Source organism: Salmo salar, chromosome ssa07, assembly GCF_905237065.1.
Source record: "Salmo salar chromosome ssa07, Ssal_v3.1, whole genome shotgun sequence".
Lineage (NCBI taxonomy): Eukaryota > Metazoa > Chordata > Actinopteri > Salmoniformes > Salmonidae > Salmo > Salmo salar.
Genome location: NC_059448.1, coordinates 53,061,389 through 53,084,286, shown reverse-complemented (window position 1 = coordinate 53,084,286; position 22,898 = coordinate 53,061,389). Strand labels below are relative to the sequence as shown.

At 43.8% G+C, this 22,898-nt stretch overlaps 1 protein-coding gene across 3 annotated transcripts in view; it reads left to right on the top strand.

Moving 5' to 3' along the window:
• LOC106609634 (IQ motif and SEC7 domain-containing protein 3-like) overlaps positions 1–22,898 on the top strand; it is a 183,470-nt gene that overhangs the window by 158,343 nt on the left and 2,229 nt on the right. For all 3 annotated transcript variants that reach the window (XM_045722253.1, XM_045722255.1, XM_045722254.1), the window contains 4 exons: positions 1,338–1,437; positions 5,241–5,399; positions 13,275–13,364; positions 13,811–13,854. In XM_045722253.1, coding sequence (XP_045578209.1) covers positions 1,338–1,437; positions 5,241–5,399; positions 13,275–13,364; positions 13,811–13,854 — 393 coding nt within the window. The remainder of the gene's footprint in view (positions 1–1,337; positions 1,438–5,240; positions 5,400–13,274; positions 13,365–13,810; positions 13,855–22,898) is intronic.

The following is a 22,898-nucleotide window of genomic DNA, read 5'->3' as shown; positions in this document are numbered from 1 at the left end:
ACGCACTCTCGAGGTTTACGCAATTACACGTAATTAAGAGGGCGGTTTCCTGCGAGACCTTGTTTCTCACGACTACTCAGAGAGTAGGGTCTGTGATAAGTTTGCAATTTTCATATTTATTTTACTGTGTGAAATTAATCGTAAGGGGGTTCTTCTTTACAAGTTAATCATTATTCTTGAGGTTCCAACACTCTCGTCTGCAGCGGTGGATGTGTCACGGTGATGTATTGGTTTAATATGGCGGCTTACCAACACGGCCCTGCAGTATCAGCGCTGAGAAGATACTCTCATCTTTCTCTATCTGTGGTGTTTCTATACTGTATGAGAGCTCCTCTCTCTCTCTCTCTCTCTCTCTCTCTCTCTCTCTCTCTCTCTCTCTTTCTCTCTCTCGCTCTAGCTCTCTCTCTCTCATTATTTCCCTCATTATATCTCTACCCATAAGGCAGAGCTGTTTTCCCCCACACACACTCACAGACACATCCTTGAAAAAATACAAAAAGTTGCAGTGCTGTTATGTCACTTTCACTGGAAACTGGATTTTTCTCAGAGAGAAAGCTATATTGTAGTAAATTGTCTCTCTGAAGGTTATTAGTAGGATGATATGAATATGCTGTGTTAATCCTCTGACCGATGATGGATTTTTTATCCTTCATTTTATCACGGAGGTCACATTGAGACTTGAATGGCTTTTTCTCCAGCGCCTTCAACAGGAAACACCAATGTGAAGCAAACTTCAAAGCCTGTTGAAAGCATGGCTTGAAACCTTAACCCCAACCATAACCTAAACCCAACCCTAACCTGACAATAACACCTACAGTGCTGACTGAGATTGAAGAGAAAGGCTTTGACAATAATAGAAGAGAATAATAATTGCTGCCCATCTGTTACAATGGAAACACGGTTTACTCTGCTCCCACAACACATGCCACTGGAACAGTTTTTGGAGGTTAAGTGTCTTCCTCAAGAGCACAGGGTGATGGAAGGGGCTTGCCCACATCCTTTAGGCTACTTCTCTAACCTCTAAGCTACCTGTGTTATGCTCTTCAGGGCTGTTTTCCAGTCACAGTTGGTCCTGGAATAAAAAGCAAGCTCAACGGAGAATCTCAATTGAAAATGCCTTTAAGTCCAGGATTAGGATTGATCTGTGTCCATAAAACCACACGAATATGTTTTTAAAGTGGAACAGAAGACATCCTGAATAGGTTCTTATTTTGATGTTCTGATTGACGTCTCCGTCTTTGCTAAAAACGTATTTATTGAGGAAAAATGCACTTACTACGAGTGTGATGTGGTTGTCTCACCTAGCTATTTTAAGATAAGTGGCTTTTTACCCTCAGATCCTGAAGCTGTGTCCGAAGAAGAAGAGTTCAGCAGCCTACACCTTCTGTAAAGCCCTGGGCCTCCTGGGCATGCACTTCACACTGTTTGAGAACGAGTGTAAGTCACCTAACACCAGCATCACTACTCACCCTCCAAAGGAGAGAGAGAGAGACTGGGAGAGAGAGAGAGAGACTGGGAGCGAGAGAGAGACTGGGAGCGACTGGGAGAGAGAGAGACTAGGAGAGAGAGAGCGACTGGGAGCGACTGGGAGAGAGAGAGACTAGGAAAGAGAGAGAGACTGGGAGCGACTGGGAGAGAGAGAGACTAGGAGAGAGAGAGAGACTGGGAGCGACTGGGAGAGAGAGAGACTAGGAGAGAGAGAGCGAGACTGGGAGCGACTTGGAGAGAGAGAAACTGGGAGAGAGAGAGACTGGGAGCGACTGGGAGAGAGAGAGAGAGACTGGGAGCGACTGGGAGAGAGAGAGAAAGACTGGGAGCGACTGGGAGAGAGAGAGAAAGACTGGGAGCGACTGGGAGAGAGAGACTCGGAGAGAGAGACTGGGAGAGAGAGACTGGGAGAGAGAGACTGGGAGAGAGAGACTGGGAGAGAGAGACTGGGAGCGACTGGGAGAGAGAGACTAGGAGACAGAGAGAGACTGGGAGCAACTGGGAGAGAGAGACTGGGAGAGAGAGACTGGGAGCGACTGGGAGAGAGAGAGAGAGACTGGGAGCGACTGGGAGAGAGAGAGAAAGACTGGGAGCGACTGGGAGAGAGAGAGAAAGACTGGGAGAGAGAGACTGGGAGAGAGAGACTGGGAGAGAGAGACTGGGAGAGAGAGACTGGGAGCGACTGGGAGAGAGAGACTAGGAGACAGAGAGAGACTGGGAGCGACTGGGAGAGAGAGACTGGGAGACAGAGAGAGACTGGGAGAGAGAGACTGGGAGAGAGAGACTGGGAGAGAGAGACTGGGAGAGAGAGACTGGGAGAGAGAGACTGGGAGAGAGAGACTGGGAGCGACTGAGAGAGAGAGAGACTGGAGGAGAGAGAGAGGCTGGGAGCGACTGGGAGAGAGAGAGAAAGACTGGGAGCGAGTGGGAGAGAGAGACTTGGAGAGAGAGAGAGACTGGGAGCGACTTGGAGAGAGAGAGAGAGACTGGGAGCGACTTGGAGAGAGAGAGAGACTGGGAGCGACTTGGAGAGAGAGAGAGACTGGGAGTGACTGGGAGAGAGAGAGAGAGAGACTGGGAGCGACTTGGAGAGAGAGAGAGACTGGGAGCGACTGGGGAGAGAGAGAGAGAGAGAGAGAGAGAGAGAGAGACTGGGAGAGAGAGAGAGACTGGGAGAATGAGACAGAGTGAGGGACGAACACTTTTTCTTAACCAATGTTGCCATGGCAACTCAAAGTGAAACAAGCAGTAAGCCGTGCAGAAATATGTTATCTTGATCTACAAGTAGATCCTTCAAAGTACATCCCTTTTTGAGACATTTACACCACTATCATAGAGGAGGACAGAAGCAAAGAGAGGAGGGAAATAAACGGTGGGAGGGAGAGAGAGCGGGAGAATGTTGTGAAAACAGCTAGCAATCCCAGTCACATAGAGTACCCAGAATACATTGTGTTAGCCTTGATTTATGTACATTATACATAACTCCGTTCATTTGGATAAAAAGCCTCTACTAAACCAACATATTACATAGCCAACCCCAAGGTTATGGGTTTGATTCTCACATGGGTCACATACATACATGCACGCATACATACGGTACCTTCAGAAAGTATTCGTACCCCTTGACTTATTTCACATTTTGTTGTGTTACAGCCTTAATTCAAAATTGATTAAACAAAAACTTTTCTCATCCATCGACACACAATACCCCATATTGACAAAGTGAAAACATGTTTTTAGACATTTTTGCAAATGTATTGAAAGTTATATACAAAAATATCTAATTTACATAATTATTCACAACCGTGAGTCAATACATGTAAGATTCCCCTTTGGCAGTGATTACAGCTGTGAGACCTTCTGGGAAAGTCTCTAAGAGTTTTGCACACCTGCATTGTACAAAATTTGCCCATTATACTTTTCAAAATGCTTCAAGCTCTGTCAAATTGGTTGTTGATCATTGCTAGACAACCATTTTCAGGTATTGCCATAGATTTTCAAGCCGATTTAAGTCAATACTGTAACTAGGCCACTCAGGAACATTCAATATCGCTATGTTAAGCAACTCCAGTGTATATTTGGCCTTGAGTTTCAGGTTATTGTCATGCTGAAAGGTGGATTTGTCTCCCATTGTCTGTTGGAAATCAGACTGAACCAGGTTCTCCTCTAGGATTTTGCCTGCGCTTAGCTCTACTCCGTTTATTTTTCTATATAAAAAAACTCCCTAGTCCTTGCCTATGACAAGCATACCCATAACATGATGCAGTCACCACCATGCTTGAAAATATGAAGAGTGGTACTCAGTGATGTGATATGTCGGATTTACAGCAAATATAACGGACATAAAGTACATTTCTTTGCAGTTTTACTTTAGTGCCTTATTGCAAACAGGATGCATGTTTTTCAATATTTTTTATTCTGTTCATACTTCCTTCTTTTCACTCTGTCATTTAGGTTAGTATTTTGGATGTAACTGTTTTAAAGTCACCTCATGGTGAAATCTTTGAACGGTTTCCTTCCACTCTGACATCTGAGTTAGGAAGGACGCCTGTATCTTTGTAGTGACTGGGTGTATTAATACACCACCCAAAGTGTGATTAAAAACTTCACCATGCTCAAAAGGAGATCTACCAATAGATGCCCTTCTTTGCGAGCCGTTGGAAACCCTTCCTGATCTTTGTGGTTGAATCTGTGTTTGAAATTCACTGTTCAACTGAGTCATTCAAAAATCACGTTAAACACTATTATTGTACACAAAGTGAGTCCATGCAATTTATTATATGACTTGTTAAGCACATTTTTACATGCATACCTACATACATACAGTACATGCATACATAATACATACATGCATGCATACATGTAACTGCCAAACCAACATATTTGCATAGAATGTATCAGTATCAAAACAGGTTGTGCGATTGAAAGCCAGCCAGCCCAGAAGGATTGAGTTATAGTCATGGGGATTTGGCAGGGAGAAGAAATATATGTTTTGATAATGGAATCAGACCCGGTCGCGCGGGGTTATTGGAAAAAGGGGAGTTTGGATACGGCCCCCTATCTAGTTTCTCCTGCTGATCCTCCCACCACTCTGCATTCAGCCAGGCAGGTGATATTTTCAAATGAAATCTATCATACAGGGATATTATTTTCTTCACGCCTCGGGCATGAAAGATGCAGTGCCTCCATCGTCAAAGTGCCATTTAAAAGAGCGAAGGGGAGAGCGAGGCGCGCCGGAGCACGGATAGTGAGAAATGAAAACAGAAAACAGTCGCGACTAATCTCATTTCCCCAATGAATTTATTGGCTCTTTTGCCTCATTCCCTTCTTTGGGGAAGGAGAAAAAAGCATTCTGATATTTTTTTGTTGCTACTGTGTCAGTTCAAGATGTGAGAAAATTGTTCATTCTTTAGTTACCTGGCTGTGATGTATCAAGCCTTTCTTTTGCTTTGGGGGAACTCATCTCTGTTTAGTGATTTAAACCATCATACTTGGTATTCTGAAAAGAAATTCCAGCACCGTTACATCCTTGAATACTCCACAAACTAGTTCATGAATCTATTTGACCAACGTTTCGGTAAACATGCCTTTAGCCAGTCTGGGTCTATTGAAATATGTAACTATTAGTGGTGGGCACCAATATCATTGGATATCGATATGAGCAAGACATTTGGCGATATCGTTTCATCCTTCTTATTAGCAAACACTATTATGTAAAAAAAAGTGATCTCCTTCTCATCTCTCCTCCTCAGACTACCCCCATGGCATCACCATCATCTCACCCTTTGGCTCAGACAAGAAGCAGGTGCTCAACTTTTGTGCCCAGAGCGCTGAGGAGCTGCTGAAGTTTCTAGAAGATCTGAAGGAGTCCATTGCTGAGGTGTCAGAGATGGAACAGATACGCATAGAATGTGAGTACTGTGTGTGTGTGTGTGTGTGTGTGTGTGTGTGTGTGTGCTCCGTTGCTCCAAACTCAGGTAAAGATGGAAGGGGGAAAAAAAGAAACAGCTCATGCAAAATAATGTATGAATCACCCGTCCCTCCATCTGCACAGAAATTCTCTTTCACTTCTCAAAAAGGAGAAAACTAAAATGGAATCAGGGTGCCGCAGGCTTATTTACACAAGTGCTAACAATTGCGCAGAGGAAGATGTCAACAGTCTATCTGTCTGTCTACGTGTGCATGTGTCTGTGTGTACATGCATGTGTCTGTGTGTACATGCATGTGTCTGTGTGTGCATGTCTTTGTATACATTGATGTCATTACATAACCAAACTGTTCATGCTCGTATTCCTCCTAGTACCCATACGAATTACATTATTGTATCTCTAACATCAATGACTACACCAAAGATACAATTATGTATGCTGCTAATACTGAGATCATACACTCTGTTCTGATGCGTTTCTGAAAAACAAGAGTCAGGGAACGGTTGTGTTTATATTCTGCCTGGGGGACTCGGGACGTGTGTATGTGCTTGTCTGCCTGTGTGTGTGTGCATGTCTGCCTGAGTGTGTGTGCATGTCTGCCTGAGTGTGTGTGCATGTGTACATATTTGTGTTTAATTGTTAATTATTTGGTTCTAAGGATCCCCATTATCTTTAGCAGAGGCAGAAGCTACTCTTCCTGGGTTCCACAAAAATCACTAAACATGACGAATACAAGTAACAAAACACTGATTCACTGATAGACAAGGACAGTCACACACATTTAAAATACAACCATATACAACTAAAAGTGTATGTGTGTGTGTGTGTATCCCCTCACAGTCCCCTCTGTTCCATGAGAGGTAGTTTAATCCATGTTTTAAAGGTTATTTTGCTGTTTGCTGAGTAAATGGAGATGGATGATAGTTCCATGTGATCATGGCTCTGTATAATACTGTATGTTGCCGTGAATTTGTTTTGGACTTGGGGACTGTGAAGAGACCGCTGGTGGCATGTCTCGGGGACTGTGAAGAGACCCCTGGTGGCATGTCTTGGGGACTATGAAGAGACCCCTGGTGGCATGTCTCAGGGACTGTGAAGAGACCCCTGGTGGCATGTCTCAGGGACTGTGAAGAGACCCCTGGTGCCATGTCTTGGGGACTGTGAAGAGACCCCTGGTGGCATGTCTTGGGGACTGTGAAGAGACCCCTGGTGGCATGTCTTGGGGACTGTGAAGAGACCCCTGGTGACATGTCTTGTGGGGTATGTATGGGTGTCTGAGCTAAATGTTATTTGATTATGCAGACAATCTGGAATTTCCACCACAGTAATATTTCTCATAGAAACAAGAGAAGCAGTAATCTCTTGTCAATCCTCAACCAGGAAATACTAGCACGCATATTATTGATGTTAGTTCTGTATGTGCAAGGCGTGCTGCTCTGTTTTGAGCCAGCTGCAGCTTTGCCAATTCTTTCCTGTTAGAGCCAGCAAAGGGTGCTTTACTATTTTTAGGCAGTGGAATTACTTTAGCTTCCTCCCACGCCTGTGGACACACACACTCCTTTGGGCTTTGGTTAAAGATATAGTAAATCAGGGTGGCGATAGTCTGCTACCTGTACATGTGTGTATGCGAGCGCGTGCGCTCATGCGTGCATGCACATTATGTGTTGTTGTATCGTCAGCATCTCCCTGGGCAGCGTTGATTTCTTATCAGTCTTACCCTGAGATTAACCCTGGACGTTTCCCTGCCTTGCCTGTCTGACAGTGCCTTGATACTCTGTGAGAGGATAAGTACAGAGAAACAAGTCCCCGCTGCAGCACAGATTTAAAGGTTGAACACATTAACAAGGAGAAGCTAGAGGCCTGGGGTCCAAAAGAGAGGAGCGATCAGGAAGAAACAGTGCTGTTGGGGCTTACTGACCAATACTAAGGAGAGAAAAATGGCCATACGTGGCACACAGCCTTTTTAAACAGGCATACTGATTCACAAATCAAACCTTACCCCTAGGCACTTTTCTAGATCTGAAATGGATACCCCTATCAGAGAGCCCTTCCTCTATCACTCAAACCTCTTTCAGATCTGACTTGGGGTAAGGACTAGGAAACTATTTTGAAATGAGCCTATGTCCAGGTGAAGTGCTGCTTCGAGCCAGGCAGGCATCTTGTTGTTTGCTGACCTGCCAACATGCACGCATTTTGCGTACCAACTACGCACTTTTCTGTCCGTGTACGCTGGTACGAGATCCGAGTTAAAAGTACGCAGAAATGAATAGGGCCTTATTTTTTATTTTGTATTTGTTTTATATTTTAATAAAAAATAATTCCAATGAGTAAATCTAACATCCCGATTCTCGAGCTGCAAAACACAGACATGTACAGAGTTTGTGTCAACGGACATGGAGATGAATACCTCATTATTGGACGTAGCTACCCGGTGTCTGCCCCTCCTCCTGTTTGTTGTGATGCTGAGTTTGCCGACTGTCAGCTGTACATAAACACATGGACACATCTATTTTCGACTCTGTGTGCTGTGGAAAGGTAAACACTAATTGTTTCAAGCTAACGTTAGCGAACATAAGATGGACATTCAGTGGGCTCTAAAGTGACAGCAGTTCACTCGCATTTGCTAGTGAAATAAATTAAATGCAAATACGAAAAATAACTGGTCGCATTTGAGCGAGTGTGATATTTCATTATGAGTTCCATTAGTTGTTTTTTCCACCTAACATTACGATAATCACGCAACCTGATAGACTGTAACTATGATCCACGTCACAAAAAACATTACAAAAAGTATAATCAAAAATAAATAGAACCATGTTGGCATTAAATGGAGTCTGGAGTTTAGAAGACTGCGCGATGAAGAATGGATGACTGTCCGGTATTAGCTATAGAGGCAATGCTTCTAACATGCGTTTGCACTAGATTTGATATTTTATCCATTTTGAAAATCTGAAATGATGTATGGGCTGCAAAGAAATACTATAGGCACCTTTGCATAGGCTGAAACAGCGGACTCTTCTAGCGAACAGCGTTCAGATTCCCTTTGCGGTAGCCATGTTAAGCTTTGTGTAGCCAATTTGCGGTCTGTGTCGATGCAATCGTTTGTTTTTGTTTTTATGTTTTCAAAATGATTTTGCTTTTAGTGTTGATTAGGAACCGTGTCGAAAAAGCCAATACTTGAGAGCTGGTCCTAGTGATTGAACTGGCCCTGTTTGAGAGGTGACAAGCGTTCCTCTATTATAGAGACTAAACTTTGGGGCATGTGCTGAGAAAAACATTATAGATAATTATCTCCATTCTACACTGTACATGTAATGGTATAAACATACTGACAGTCTGTGCTAATTCCACAAAACATCTATTTATTTTATATGTTCTGTACTTATCAGTATGAATATTTTATTTCTGTTTTGTAAATACCTTTACAGAGAACTGAACTGAATCGGGTGTGATCCATGTTTGTCTAAGCACGTGTGCTCATGAAAAACAAGTAAGCATCGGTCCCATGCAATAACAAAATAGCAGCTAATTTAGCAAATCATTGTTATTGCAGCCAGTCAGTAAAGCTATGTCAGACGACGAGAGTGAGGAGACTGAAACAGACAGAGCAGCTTTTTTAAATCGGGGATAAGACGTTTGTAAATGTTGTATCTAAACAAATAACTTCTTATTATTTGTTTAATAAAATAAATAAAAACTCCAAGAATAAAGGCCCTTTCTGTGTTCTTTCTATTTCCATCGTGTTAGTGACGTTTACCATGTGTGTACATGGAATGCTGTCAGGGAAGAAAGTATTCCAACCTTGTATGGACTTGATTTGGTACAATTCTATAATTGCGATCAGACTCACCAACAGCGCGCGCACGAGCGTGGGGAGGGGAGAACCCAATTTCGGCGCGTGCTATACGCGCGAGTTGAATCTCCAATTTGCCGGGCGCGTCTGGTACTCATAACAAGTTGGACAGGGTTGGCATGTCTGTGTTTGTCTCCCAGTCTGATTCCTGACAGAGACCCTGGCCACTGACCTTTTGTTAGTGTTCTCTGGTGCAGTGCAGCCAAACACTCTGGACAAAACAAGAACAAAGGAGAGGGCAGCTCTCCTGAAAGCAGCCAGGCAGAAGAGATGGGGAGGAGAGTGGTGTTTGTGAGTGTTTGTGTGTGTGCTAGTGCTTGTGTGTGTGTTTTGTGAGTTTGTCTGTTTGCTTTAGGGAAGTCACACACACACATGCATACACACACACACACACATTAGAGTGCACACACCATCTCACACACACATAGGCACCTGATATAATAATTACCAGATAGCATTTTGCACCCCGTCACCACAAGATTAATGTTTTTGGTTAGAAAGCTTTGCTTCATACCTGCACACCACTGTTTTGGTTCAGTGTGGTTAGAAAGCTTTGCTTCACACCTGCACACCACTGTGTTGGTTCAGTGTGGTTAGAAAGTTTTGCTTCACACCTGCACACCACTGTGTTGGTTCAGTGTGGTTAGAAAGTTTTGCTTCACACCTGCACACCACTGTGTTGGTTCAGTGTGGTTAGAAAGTTTTGCTTCACACCTGCACACCACTGTTTTGGTTCAGTGTGGTTAGAAAGCTTTGCTTCACACCTGCACACCACTGTGTTGGTTCAGTGTGGTTAGAAAGCTTTGCTTCACACCTGCACACCACTGTTTTGGTTCAGTGTGGTTAGAAAGCACAAGTTGCACCACTGGTGTATAAAATGAAAAGGCAAGAGGCTATGATCCCTTATTGATGTCACCTGTTAAATCCACTTCAATCAGTGTAGATGAAGGGAGGAGACAGGTTAAAGGAGGATAGACAACTGAGACATGGATTGTGTATTTGTGCCATTCAGAGGGTGAATGGGCAAGACTAAATATTTAAGTGCCTTTGAACGGGGTATGGTAGTATGTGCCAGGCACACCGGTGTGTCATGAACTGCAACCACAGGAGGTTGGTGGCACCTTAATTGGGGAGGACAGGCTCATGGTAATGACAGGAGCGGAATTAGTGGAACGGTATCAAATACATCAAACACATGGTTTCCATGGTTCCCAGGTGTTTGATGCCATTCCATTCACTCCGTTACAGTCTTTGTTATGAGCCGTCCTCTCCTCAGCAGCCTTCACTGTCTGCAACCCTGCTGGGTTTTTCACGCTCAACAGTTTCCCGTGTGTATCAAGGACAGTCCACCACCCAAAGGACATCCAGCCAACTTGACACAACTGTGGGAAGCATTGGAGTCAACATGGGCCAGCATCCCTGTGGAACGCTTTCGACACCTTGTAGAGTCCATGCCCCCATGAATTGAAGCTGTTCTGAGGGCAAAATGTTTGGTACACTCAGTGTATGTAGCCTACTCACTACGGTTGTTGCACAAAAGGCCACTATTGGAATGGCAACAGTAGAATCATTTTTGTTCAATATGTGTGGTTTTTAAGAACTAAAATGCAATTCCATGATGTATGCAGTCCAGTGCTTTGTGGCCTACACAATAACAACAAATGCAGGCTGTATATGAGTAGCTCGCAAATTGTAATGAAAGAAAAGGTTGAAGGCCTCTGCTCTGGTCTTTTCAAACATGACCCATATTACTGCAGCTACCTGTTATTCTTTCTACTGCACAGTCCGTGCCGCAATCTATGGATATATATATAGCGGCCCCAAAAATCTAGTTTGATGATAATAATGATAAATTAATAATATATTTGTAATATTATTATTATGTGAACATGATCAATGATCAAATTGAAATGCAAAACTCCAGTTTCAGATTTGTCAATGAATTATTTGAGGTGGGATTTTCAGGGGAGTAGATTAGTAATCTAGTCATTAAAACACTTTTTCAATATCATTTATTGTGGCAAAACCTAAGAAAAATAGTTGTGTTCTGTTCATAAAAATGGGTTCGTCCTGTTAAGAAACAGTTTTGAATTGCAGGAAAACTGTTTTAAAAGCTTTTGCACCCCCTGTTTTCAGACAAAGTCAAGCGCCAATGCATAAACACACACAGACAATCACTGGCTGGCACACACACACACACACACACACACACACACACACACACACACACACACACACACACACACACACACACACACACACACACACACACACAGTCGACATCTTCCCCTCCCCTACGAAGGCGCTCCATTGTTAACACTCGTGTAAATAAGCCTGCGGCGGCCTATTCCATTTTTTTATTGTTTATTTCTCCTCTTTGAGAAATGAAAGGGAATTCCTGTGCGGATGGATGATTCATACATTATTTTGGATGAGCTATTTCTTTTTTTTCCGTCCCTTGTTCTCTCCGTTGGACTGGAGGTACGCTGGGGGATGTTGCTGTGACTCAAAGGTCACCTGAGTTTGGAGCAAGGAAGCACACACATGCACAGACTCCCTCACAAACACACATGAAAAAACAGACACACACAACACTCCCTACTATTTCTCAAGAGGAAAGAAAGTTGAAAAACGACTAAACTATTCTGCACAGTCATCCGACTACATTACAGCTGCAGCAGAATTATAGAACCAAGCAGTCAATGGGGACACAACAACATTTAGCCGTCGCCAGTAGGAATGACAGGCAATCATCATCAACCGCAGAGCGGAATTGGAGTGATAGAGAGTAGGTGTACGTCCCAAATGGCAGCCTATTCCCTATGCAGTGCACTACTTTAGACAAGGGCCCATAGGAAATAAGGTGCCATTTGGGACACAGTGTAGAGTTGAGTGACTCTAGGGAGGAGGCAGAGGACTCGCCCCCACTTGTTTTTCTGTTTTGTCTGTCACTGTCTTTGTCTCTACAGCTGTCACTCTGTCACTCTGTCTGTCTGTCTGTCTGTCTGTCTGTCTGTCTGTCTGTCTGTCTGTCTGTCTGTCTGTCTGTCTGTCTGTCTGTCTGTCTGTCTGTCTGTCTGTCTGTCTGTCTGTCTGTCTGTCTGTCTGTCTGTCTGTCACTGTCTCCGTCTGCTGCTGTCACTCTGTCTGTCTCTCTTTATGTCTGGCTGACACTATCTTCGCCTCTGCTGCTGTCACTCTGTCTGTCTCTCTTTATGTCTGGCTGACACCATCTTCGCCTCTGCTGCTGTCACTCTGTCTGGCTCTCTCTATGTCTGTCTGTCTGTCTGTCTGTCTGTCTGTCTGTCTGTCTGTCTGTCTGTCTGTCTGTCTGTCTGTCTGTCTGTCTGTCTGTCTGTCTGTCTGTCACTGTCTCCGTCTGCTGCTGTCACTGTCTGTCTCTCTTTGTCTGTCTGTCACTGTCTCCGTCTGCTGCTGTCACTCTGTCTGTCTCTCTTTATGTCTGGCTGACACTATCTTCGCCTCTGCTGCTGTCACTCTGTCTGTCTGTCTGTCTGTCTGTCTGTCTGTCTGTCTGTCTGTCTGTCTGTCTGTCTGTCTGTCTGTCTGTCTGTCTGTCTGTCTGTCTGTCTGTCTGTCTCCCTTGCACATGCTGTTCCCTCTGTCTGTGCCCCTGTCACTCATTCTGTTTCTCTCTTTATCTTCCTCTCACTCTCTCTCTATCTCTTCCGCTGTTGTGGTCTATCTTCCTCTCTCACTGTCTGTCTCTCAGTTGGTGCTTCTGTCTCTTTGCCCGTCTCATCCACTTTCGTCCCCCTCCCTCGCTCTCTCCCTCGCTCTCCCCATCACCACCCTTTCTCTCAGCCTCATCCCATTTCTCCCTCCCTCTTATTCTCTCCTCTCTCTCCCTTCTAACCCATCCCTCCCCTACACACTCTGTCTGTCTCTCTCTCTCTCTCTCTCTCTCTCTCTCTCTCTCTCTCTCTCCCGCTGTGTCTGTCTCTCTCTCCCTCTCTCTGATGACTGTCTTCTGTCCTGTGTAGGGGAGTTGGAGAAACAACAGGGCTCGAAGGGAGTGTCAGCTAAGAACAATGGCACTCTGGAGCTACGCAGCAAACAGGGCTCCCCGTCAGGTGTGTGTCTGTGAACACATGTGTTTGTGCACCTAACCTAAACTAACATGCAATACTGTGAAACATACTACTCTCCAGACACACACGCAGTCATACCCACACACACATTTTTTACTATCATTGTGGGGACCAAACAATTGTTTCCCATTCAAAATCCTATTTACCCTAAACCTAAACCTAACCCTTTACCTAACACTAACCTCAAACCTAACTTAACCCCAAACCCCTAAACCTAACCCTTGACCCTAACCCCTAAGCCTAAAATTGTATTTTTCCTTGTGGGGATTGGTGAAATGTCCCCAAGTGTCCGAATTTTCCTCGTTTTTAACTATCTTGTAAGGACGTCTGGTCCCCACAAGGACAGTAAAACCAAAAACACACACACGCCACTGATTTTGGCCTCATGTTGCCGCCAGCTCTTATGTTGGTGTCATTTTGATTGACAGGCAAGCAGGAACTGGTTGAGAACATTGGACACAATGCAGTGGAGGTAAGTGCTCACTGATAGGCCAAGTCTTAATGCAGGTAAGTGTTTATTTGTATCTATTGTCACTGGAGGAGAGGCCTAGGCACCACAGAAGTTAGCCTGACCTAGCATAACGCTAGTGCGTCTGTATGTGAGTGGATGGGTGAGTGTGACCCTATTGAACTAACTATTGACCCTATTGAACTAACTATTGACCCTAATGAACAAACTATTGAACTCAGATCAGACAATAAATCTGGCCGCCATATAGCATGACATATCCATATACAGTACCAGTCAAAAGTTTGGACACACCTACTCAATCAAGGTTTTCTCTTTATTTGTACTATATTCTACGTTGTAGAATAATAGTGAAGACTTCAAAACTATGAAATAACACATGGAATCATGTAGCAACCAAAAAAGTTTTCAACAAATCCAAATATATTTTATATTTGAGATTCTTCAAAGTAGCCACCCTTTGTCTTGATGACAGCTTTGCACACTTTTGGCATTCTCTCAACCAGCTTCATGAGGAATGCTTTTCCAACAGTCTTGAAGGAGTTCCCACATATGCTGAGGACTTGTTGGCTGCTTTTCCTTCACTCTGTGGTCCAACTCATCCCAAATCATCTCAATTTGGTTGAGGTCAGGTGATTGTGGAGGCCAGGTCATCTGATACAGCACTCCATCACTCTCCTTCTTGGTCAAATAGCCCTTACACAGCCTGGAGGTGTGTTTTGGGTCATTGTCTTGTTGAAAAACAAATGATAGTCCCACTAAGCGCAAACCAGATGGGATGGCGTATTGCTACAGAATGCTGTGGTAGCCATGCTGGTTAAGTGTGCCTTGAATTCTAAATAAATCACTGACAGTGTCACCAGCAAAGCACCATCACACCACCTCCTCCTCCATGCTTCACGGTGGGAACCACTCATGCAGAGATCATCCGTTCACCTACTCTGCGTCTCACAAAGACATGGCGGTTGGAACCAAAAATCTCAAATTTGGACTCATCAGAACAAAGGACAAATTTCCTCCGGTCTAATGTCCATTGCTCGTGTACCTTGGCCCAAGCAAGTCTCTTCTTCTTATTGGTGTCCTTCAGTTGTGGTTTCTTTGCAGCAATTTGACCATGAAGGACTGATTCACGCAGTCTCCTCTGAACAGTTGATGTTTAGATGTGTCCGTTACTTGAACTCTGTGAAGCATTTATTTGGGGTGCAATTTCTGAGGCTGGTAACTCTAACTTATTCTCTGCAGCAGAGGTAACTCTGGGTCTTCCTTTCCTGTGGCGGTCCTCATGAGAGCCAGTTTCATCATAGCGCTTGATGGTTTTTGTGACTGCACTTGAAGAAACTAAAAAGTTCTTCATGTCTTAAAGTAATGATGAACTGTCGTTTCTCTTTGCATATTTGATATGTTCTTGCCGTATTATGGACTTGGTCTTTTATCAAATAGGACTATCTTCTGTATACCCCCTACTATGTCACAACAGAACTGATTGGCTCAAACGCATTAAGAAGGAAAGAAATTCCACAGATGAACTTTTAACAAGGCACACCTGTTAATTGATATGCATTCCGGGTGACTACCTCATGAAGCTGGTTTTGAGAATGACAAGAATGTGCAAAGCTGTCATCAAGGCAAATGGTGGCTACTTTGATGAATCTCAAATATAAAATATATTTTGATTTGTTTAACACTTTTTTGGTTACTACATGATTCCATATGTGTTATTTCATAGTTTTGATGTCTTCACTATTATTCTACAATGTAGAAAATAGTAAAAATAATTAAAGACCCTTGAATGAGTAGGTGTGTCCAAACCTTTGACTGGTACTGTAAATTTCTTTAGTAATTGTTCTAGGTAGGTAGGTAATAGTAGTAGGTAGAAACATAGGAAGTGGTTACTGCATTATATATAGTTGAAGTCGGAAGTTTACATACACCTTAGCCAAATACATTTAAACTCAGTTTTTCACAATTCCTGACATTTAATCCTAGTACAAATTTCCTGTCTTAGGTCAGTTAAGATCACCACTTTATTTTAAGAATGTGAAATGTCAGAATAATAGTAGAGAGAATGATTTATGTCAGCTTTTATTTCTTTCATCACATTCCCAGTGGGTCAGAAGTTTACATACACTCAATTAGTATTTGGTAGCATTGCCTTTAAATTGTTTAACTTGGGTCAAACATTTCGGGTAGCCTTCCACAAGCTTCCCACAATAAGTTGGGTGAATTTTTGCCCATTCCTCCTGACAGAGCTGGTGTAAATGAGTCAGGTTTGTAGGCCTGCTTGCTCGCCCACGCTTTTTCAATTCTGCCCACAAATTTTCTATGGGATTGAGGTCAGGGCTTTGTGATAGCCACTCCAATACCTTGACTTTGTTGCCCTTAAGCCATTTTGCCACAACTTTGGAAGTATGCTTGCGGTCATTGTCCATTTGGAAGACCCATTTGTGACCAAGCTTTACCTTCCTGACTGATGTCTTCAGATGTTGCTTCAATATATCTACATCATTTTCCTCCCTCATGATGCCATTTATTTTGTGAAGTGCACCAGTCCCTCCTACAGCAAAGCACCCCCACAACATGATGCTGCCACCCCCGTGCTTCACAGTTGAGATTGTGTTCTTTGGCTTGCAAGCTTCCCCTTTTTCCTCCAAACATAATGATGGTCATTATGGCCAAACAGTTCTGTTTTTGTTTCATCAGACCAGAGGACATTTCTCCAAAAAGTATGATCGTTGCCCCCATGTGCAGTTGCAAACCGTAGTCTGGCTTTTTTTATGGCGGTTTTGGAGCAGTGGCTTCTTCCTTGCTGAGCGGCCTTTCAGGTTATGTCGATATAGGACTCGTTTTACTGTGGATATAGATACTTTTGTACCTGTTTCCTCCAGCATCTTCACAAGGTCCTTTGCTGGTGTTCTGGGATTGATTTGCACTTTTCGCACCAAAGTACGTTCATCTCTAGGAGACAGAACGCGTCTCCTTCCTGAGCGGTATGACGGCTGCGTTGTCCCATGGTGTTGTTCCTTGCGTACTATTGTTTGTACATGTCACGGTTTTCGTCGGTAATGGAGGACCAAAACGCAGCAGGTATGTGTAAGCTCATCTTGACCTTTATTAACTTCCAAAATGAACGTACAAAAATAACAAAAACAAGAGAACGAACGATTAATAGACAGTCTGGCAAGGCACACGGCTAAACACAGAACAATCTCCCACAAACACACAGACAAACACACCCAACTAATATAGGACTTCCAATCAAAGGCAACACCACACAGCTGCCTTCAATTGGAAGTCCACCCCAATTAACTCTACATAGAAACACACTTACTAGACTACACATAGAAATACATAAACATAGACCATAAACCAAAAACCCGGAAATACTAAATCAAACATCCTTTTACCAAAACACCACCCCGAACCACATAAAACAAATACCCTCTGCCACGTCCTGACCAAACTACAATAACAATTAACCCTTATACTGGCCAGGACGTGACAGTACAGATGAACGTGTTACCTTCAGGTGTTTGGAAGTTGCTCCCAAGGAGGTCTTGGCTGATTTCTTTTGATTTTCCCATGAAGTCAAGCAAAGAGGCACTGAGTTTGAAGGTAGGCCTGGAAATACATCCACAGGTACACCTCCAATAGGCTAATTGACCTCATTTGAGTCAATCAGAAGCTTCTAAAGCCATGACATAATTTTCAGGAATTTTCCAAGCTGTTTAAAGGCACAGTCAATTTAATGTATGTAAACTTCTGACCCACTGGAATTGTGATACAGTGAATTATAAGTGAAATAATCTGTCTGTAAACAATTGTTGGAAAAATGACTTGTGTCATGCACAAGTTGATGTCCTAACCGACTTGCCAAAACTATTGTTTGTTAACAATACATTTCTGGAGTGGTTGAAAAACTAGTTTTAATGACCCCAACCTAAGTGTATGTAAACTTCCGACTTCACCTGTATAGCCTGAGCCAGAGGATTGGAGGTGGCCCTTGGGGCTTTCAGGTGAGTGAGAGAATGAGAGTATAGAAATTGTAAATTACCATGGTAATTTACCATAATCCTAGAGGGTGTTTCAACTTTTATTCAGTTGACATAACCTACCACAATACAGCTGTGTGTATGTTTCTGTGAGAAAACGTAGCATTCCACATGATCAGCAGAACTACAGTACCCAGAGGGCTTTGCAATTACCACTCTGGTGGTGCTACATGACCTTTTGTATCCCACTGCCAGAGGACTGGTGCACAGAGGCAAACACACCCGGTCAATGTGACATTCAGGGCCTGTTTAACAAGAGGCAGTGTGCTCGGTCTCCATTGAAACGAGGCTTTATTTCTTCTAACAGTCAACGGGCCCACTTCGGTATCAGTGAAATGATCATCTTTAAGGTACATTATACATACAGTATCTGCTGGGTTAAAGGACTGGGTAAAATGCAGATTTGGAGTTGTATTATTAGTGATGGAGGTGTGTCGTACCTCCCGAGGCCAAGGTGGCTAGAGTAGGTGTCGGTCTTAGAGATCATGTCCCTTCGCTCTACCCCTACAGTCTCTTACCTCCTCCCCACGCTGAAACGTCAACCCCCTGTGAGCGAGGATGTAAGCTATCGAAATGCAGCGGTGCTGGGTATAGGGTCAGTTTGATAGCCCCCGTCTCCAGGAGACAACCAGGGTGCCGCCAACGCCGCCGCATCCCCCTGTGAGCTCTCAATACGCTGGGGGCTCCATTTGCCCTTGCCCACCTCTGCTCTGCCATGGGTCTATTCTATTCTGTCTGGATAAAGTGTAGCATGTATGGAGAAAGGTTTTTCATTGATTAATTATGTGCCATTAATGATATCTGAACTTACACAGTCATTAATCACATAACAATAGGTCAATTCATGTTGTACCCATGATCTATATACAGCCTGTAAGACACAATCTGCACTATGTCCAGCTTGCTCAAAAGGAAGCTGAATATGTGTGACAGGGGGAGAGATGGATAGAGAAGGTGAAAGAGAAAGGGCGGGAGGGAGGAGGGAGAGAAATCAAAGGCAGAGCGTGACTCATTGTTCGTTAAAGACGGATGATAAAAGATAAAACATCTAGTTTATTACATTATGAATAATTGTACATCAAAAGCTCCGATGGAAATGGCATCCATGTCATCCATCTAGCTTAAGGGCAATACGGAGCCGAAACCCACATGAACAATCAATATGGACCTGCCAATAGTCATTCTTGTCACAGTCCCATTACCAAGCTTGCATAATAATCTAAAGCAGGGCTCCCCAACTGGTGGCCCATGGGCTGAGGTTGGCACGCGGGTGGTTTTATTTGGCCCCCCAAGTTTACTGAGCAAAACATTTTCATTGTTGGACATCAAACACTAACATAACAACAGACACCAGGAAATCAGCTCCAAGTTATTTTAATTTGGGAAATCTGTTCCCAAATATTCCCACCAGGGCCTAAAAATGTATTTTTGGTCCACCAGCCACTGTGTCAAGTAGATGAAAAAATCTGTCTCACTTTACTGACCTGTAACTGCACCTCCAAAAATGAATCTATCAGCGCTTCACTCACAGTGCACAAAGCTGTTGCTGCGCAAGGTGGGATGTAGGATTCGTATTTCTTTGTGCGGTTAGCAGCTATGAAACAAAGCAGCAGAAATACTTTGAAAACAGCTACATCAGCATTTCTCTGCTACAAATCGCACATTATGTTCATACTTGAACTTTGACTCTATTTTTATTCACAAATGCGAACATAATGCTCCACTGTAGAGCCCTGCAAATTGACCACCCGCCAACGTGGCTGGTGAAATAGACATTCTTACCCGACAACACCTAAATCTACCTGCATTTGGCCGGTGGCTGGTGTTCATTTTATGCCCTGATTCCCACGCGTAATAGAGAGACGTGACCGTACTGTATATAAATGTAAGTGAGGTTTGAAATGATTATGTTCTAATCAAGTATTATATCTTTTTGGGGTTCTTGCAGTCAATTTGCAATCTACAAATTATTTGTAATTATCTTCCGGCCACCTGACCATACACTCAATAAATAATGGTCCCGCAGTTGAATCTAGTTGATGATCCCTGGTCTAAAGCCTAGCCTACTATCCCAAAGTCCCTTCCTATGTTAGTCGCCCCTATCATACAGTGCCTTTGGAAAGTATTCAGACCCTTTGACTTTTTCCACATTTTGTTAGGTTACAGCCTTATTCTAAAATTGATTAAAACAATTTTATTATCCTCAATCTAAACACAATACCCCATAATGAAAAAGCAAAAACTGGTTTTTTGAAATTTTTGCTAATTTATAAAAGAAATGAACTGAAATATCACATTTACATACTGAAATTATTCAGACCCTTTACTCAGCACTTTGTTGAAGCACCTTTGGCAGCGATTACAGCCTCGAGTCTTCTTGGGTATGACACTATAAGCTTGGCATACCTGTATTTGGGGAGTTTCTCCAATTCTTCTCTGCAGATCTTCTCAAGCTCTGTCAGGTTGGATGGGGAGCGTAGCTGCACAGCTATTTTCAGGTCTCTCCAGAGATATTCAATCAGGTTTAAGTCCGGGCTCTGGCTGCACTCAAGGGCATTCAGAGACTTGTCCCGAAGCCACTCTTGCGTTGTCTTGGCTGTCTGCTTTGGGTTGTTGTCCTGTTGGAAGGCGAACCTTTGCCACAGTCTGAGATCCTGAAAGCTCTGGAGAAGGTTTTCATCAAGGATCTCTCTGTACTTTGCTCTGTTCATCTTTGCCTCGATCCTGACTAGTCTCCCAGTCCCTGCCGCTGAAAAACATCCCCACAGCATGATTCTGCCACCACCATGCTTCACCGTAGGGATAGTGCCAGGTTTGCTCCAGACGTGACGCTTGGCATTCAGGCCAAAGAGATTTAATCTTGGTTTCCTCAGACCAGAGAATCTTGTTTCTCATGGTCTGAGAGTCTTTAGGTGCCTTTTGGCAAACTCCAAGCGGGCTGTAACGTGCCTTTTATTGAGGAGTGGCTTCCATCTGGCCACTCTACCATGAAGACCTGATTGGTGGAGTGTTGCAGAGATGGTTGTCCTTCTGGAGGGTTCTCCCGTTTCCACAAAGGAATTCTTGAGATCTGTGAGAGTGACCATCAGGTTTTTGGTCACCTCCCTGACCAGGGGAGTGCTGCAGAGATGGTTGTCCCTCTGGAATGTTCTCCCATTTCCACAAAGGAACTCTGGAGCTCTGTCAGAGTGACCATCGGGTTTTTGGTCACCTCCCTGACCAAGGCCTTTCTCCCCCGATTGCTCATTTTGGCAGGTCGGTCAGCTCTAGGAAGAGTCTTGGTGGTTCCAAACTTTTTCCATTTCAGAATAATGGAGGCCACTGTGTTCTTGGGGACCTTCAATTCTGCAGAAATGTTTTGGTACCCTTCCCCAGATCTGTGCCTCAACACAATCTTGTCTCGTAGCTCTACGGACAATTCCTTCGACCTCATGGCTTGGTTTTTGCTCAGACATTTACTGTCAACTGTGGACCTTATATAGACGTGTGCTTTTCCAAATCATGTCCTATCAATTGAATTTACCACAGGTGGACTCCAATCAAGTTGTAGAAACATCTCAAGGATGATCAATGGAAACAGGATGCACCTGAGCTCAATTTAGAGTCTCACAACAAAGGGTCTGAATACTTATGTAAATAAGGTATTTCTGTTTTTAAGGTTTTATACATTTGCAAAAATGGTCATTATGGGGTATTATGTGTAGATTGCTCTCGGATTTTTTATTTATTTAATCCATTTTAGAATAAGATTGTAATGTAACAAAATGTGGAAAAGTCAAGTGGTCTGAATACTTTCCGAAGGCACTGTAAGTGTTTAATCATTTCCATAACGAAAGGGAACATATTCCTCCATGACAAGCACTTCCTGATGGAAATTATACATGCCTGCATACATAATGAGGCTGATTTAGATCTAATTTGCATACGAGCTACACCGCAAATGTGTTCAGCGGCTGATTAGCAGACTCCACCGAGAATCCACCTACAAGTGCTCTGTAATGAAACGCAGCTCATTCTGGGTGTGTAGACAACTAGACATTTCCCAACATATCTCTTCGTTCCAAGACACATATGTTTGGGGAGATGAGGGGAACTGTGGAAGGTACCTAAGCTGCATGAGTGCTGCTGGGGAGGAGTCATACAGCTGATTAGCCAAGTAGTGGCCTTTCACCCTGCAAGCAAAGCAGTGCTCGCTTTGAGACTGAATTGAATTATAGTGTTTATTGTGAATTAAGACGTCCATTTGTTGAGAAACATGCACAAACGTGTTATGTCATCAAAGCCTTGAACATACTGGCTACTGTAGCTTTTAAGGACGTTTTCAAAACATGGGAATACTGTTTGTAGTCATGGGACTAAATAGGAATCGAAGACAGAGTAATTCTCCCTGCAACACCAGGGAGAATGTACACAACCCCCAGTGAGAATGCTTTAGTTTTTAACCGAAAAAGTTTCACAGGTAGAAAAAGAAAGAGTTTCTTAGGAAACTTCATGGGAGGTCATGTTTAAGTAGGATGTCAAAACCCTCCTGGATCTTTGAAGGTATGACCAGGCCTGCTGAACAGAGCAGGCTTGGCGAGTGACCAGGCCTGTTGAACAGAGCAGGCTTGGCGAGTGACCAGGCCTGCTGAACAGAGCAGGCTTGGCGAGTGACCAGGCCTGCTGAACAGAGCAGGCTTGGCGAGTGACCAGGCCTGCTGAACAGAGCAGGCTTGGCGAGTGACAAGGCCTGCTGAACAGAGCAGGCTTGGTGAGTGACCAGGCCTGCTGAACAGAGCAGGCTTGGCGAGTGACCAGGCCTGCTGAACAGAGCAGGCTTGGTGAGTGACCAGGCCTGCTGAACAGAGCAGGCTTGGCGAGTGACAAGGCCTGCTGAACAGAGCAGGCTTGGCGAGTGACCAGGCCTGCTGAACAGAGCAGGCTTGGCGAGTGACCAGGCCTGCTGAACAGAGCAGGCTTGGCGAGTGACAAGGCCTGCTGAACAGAGCAGGCTTGGTG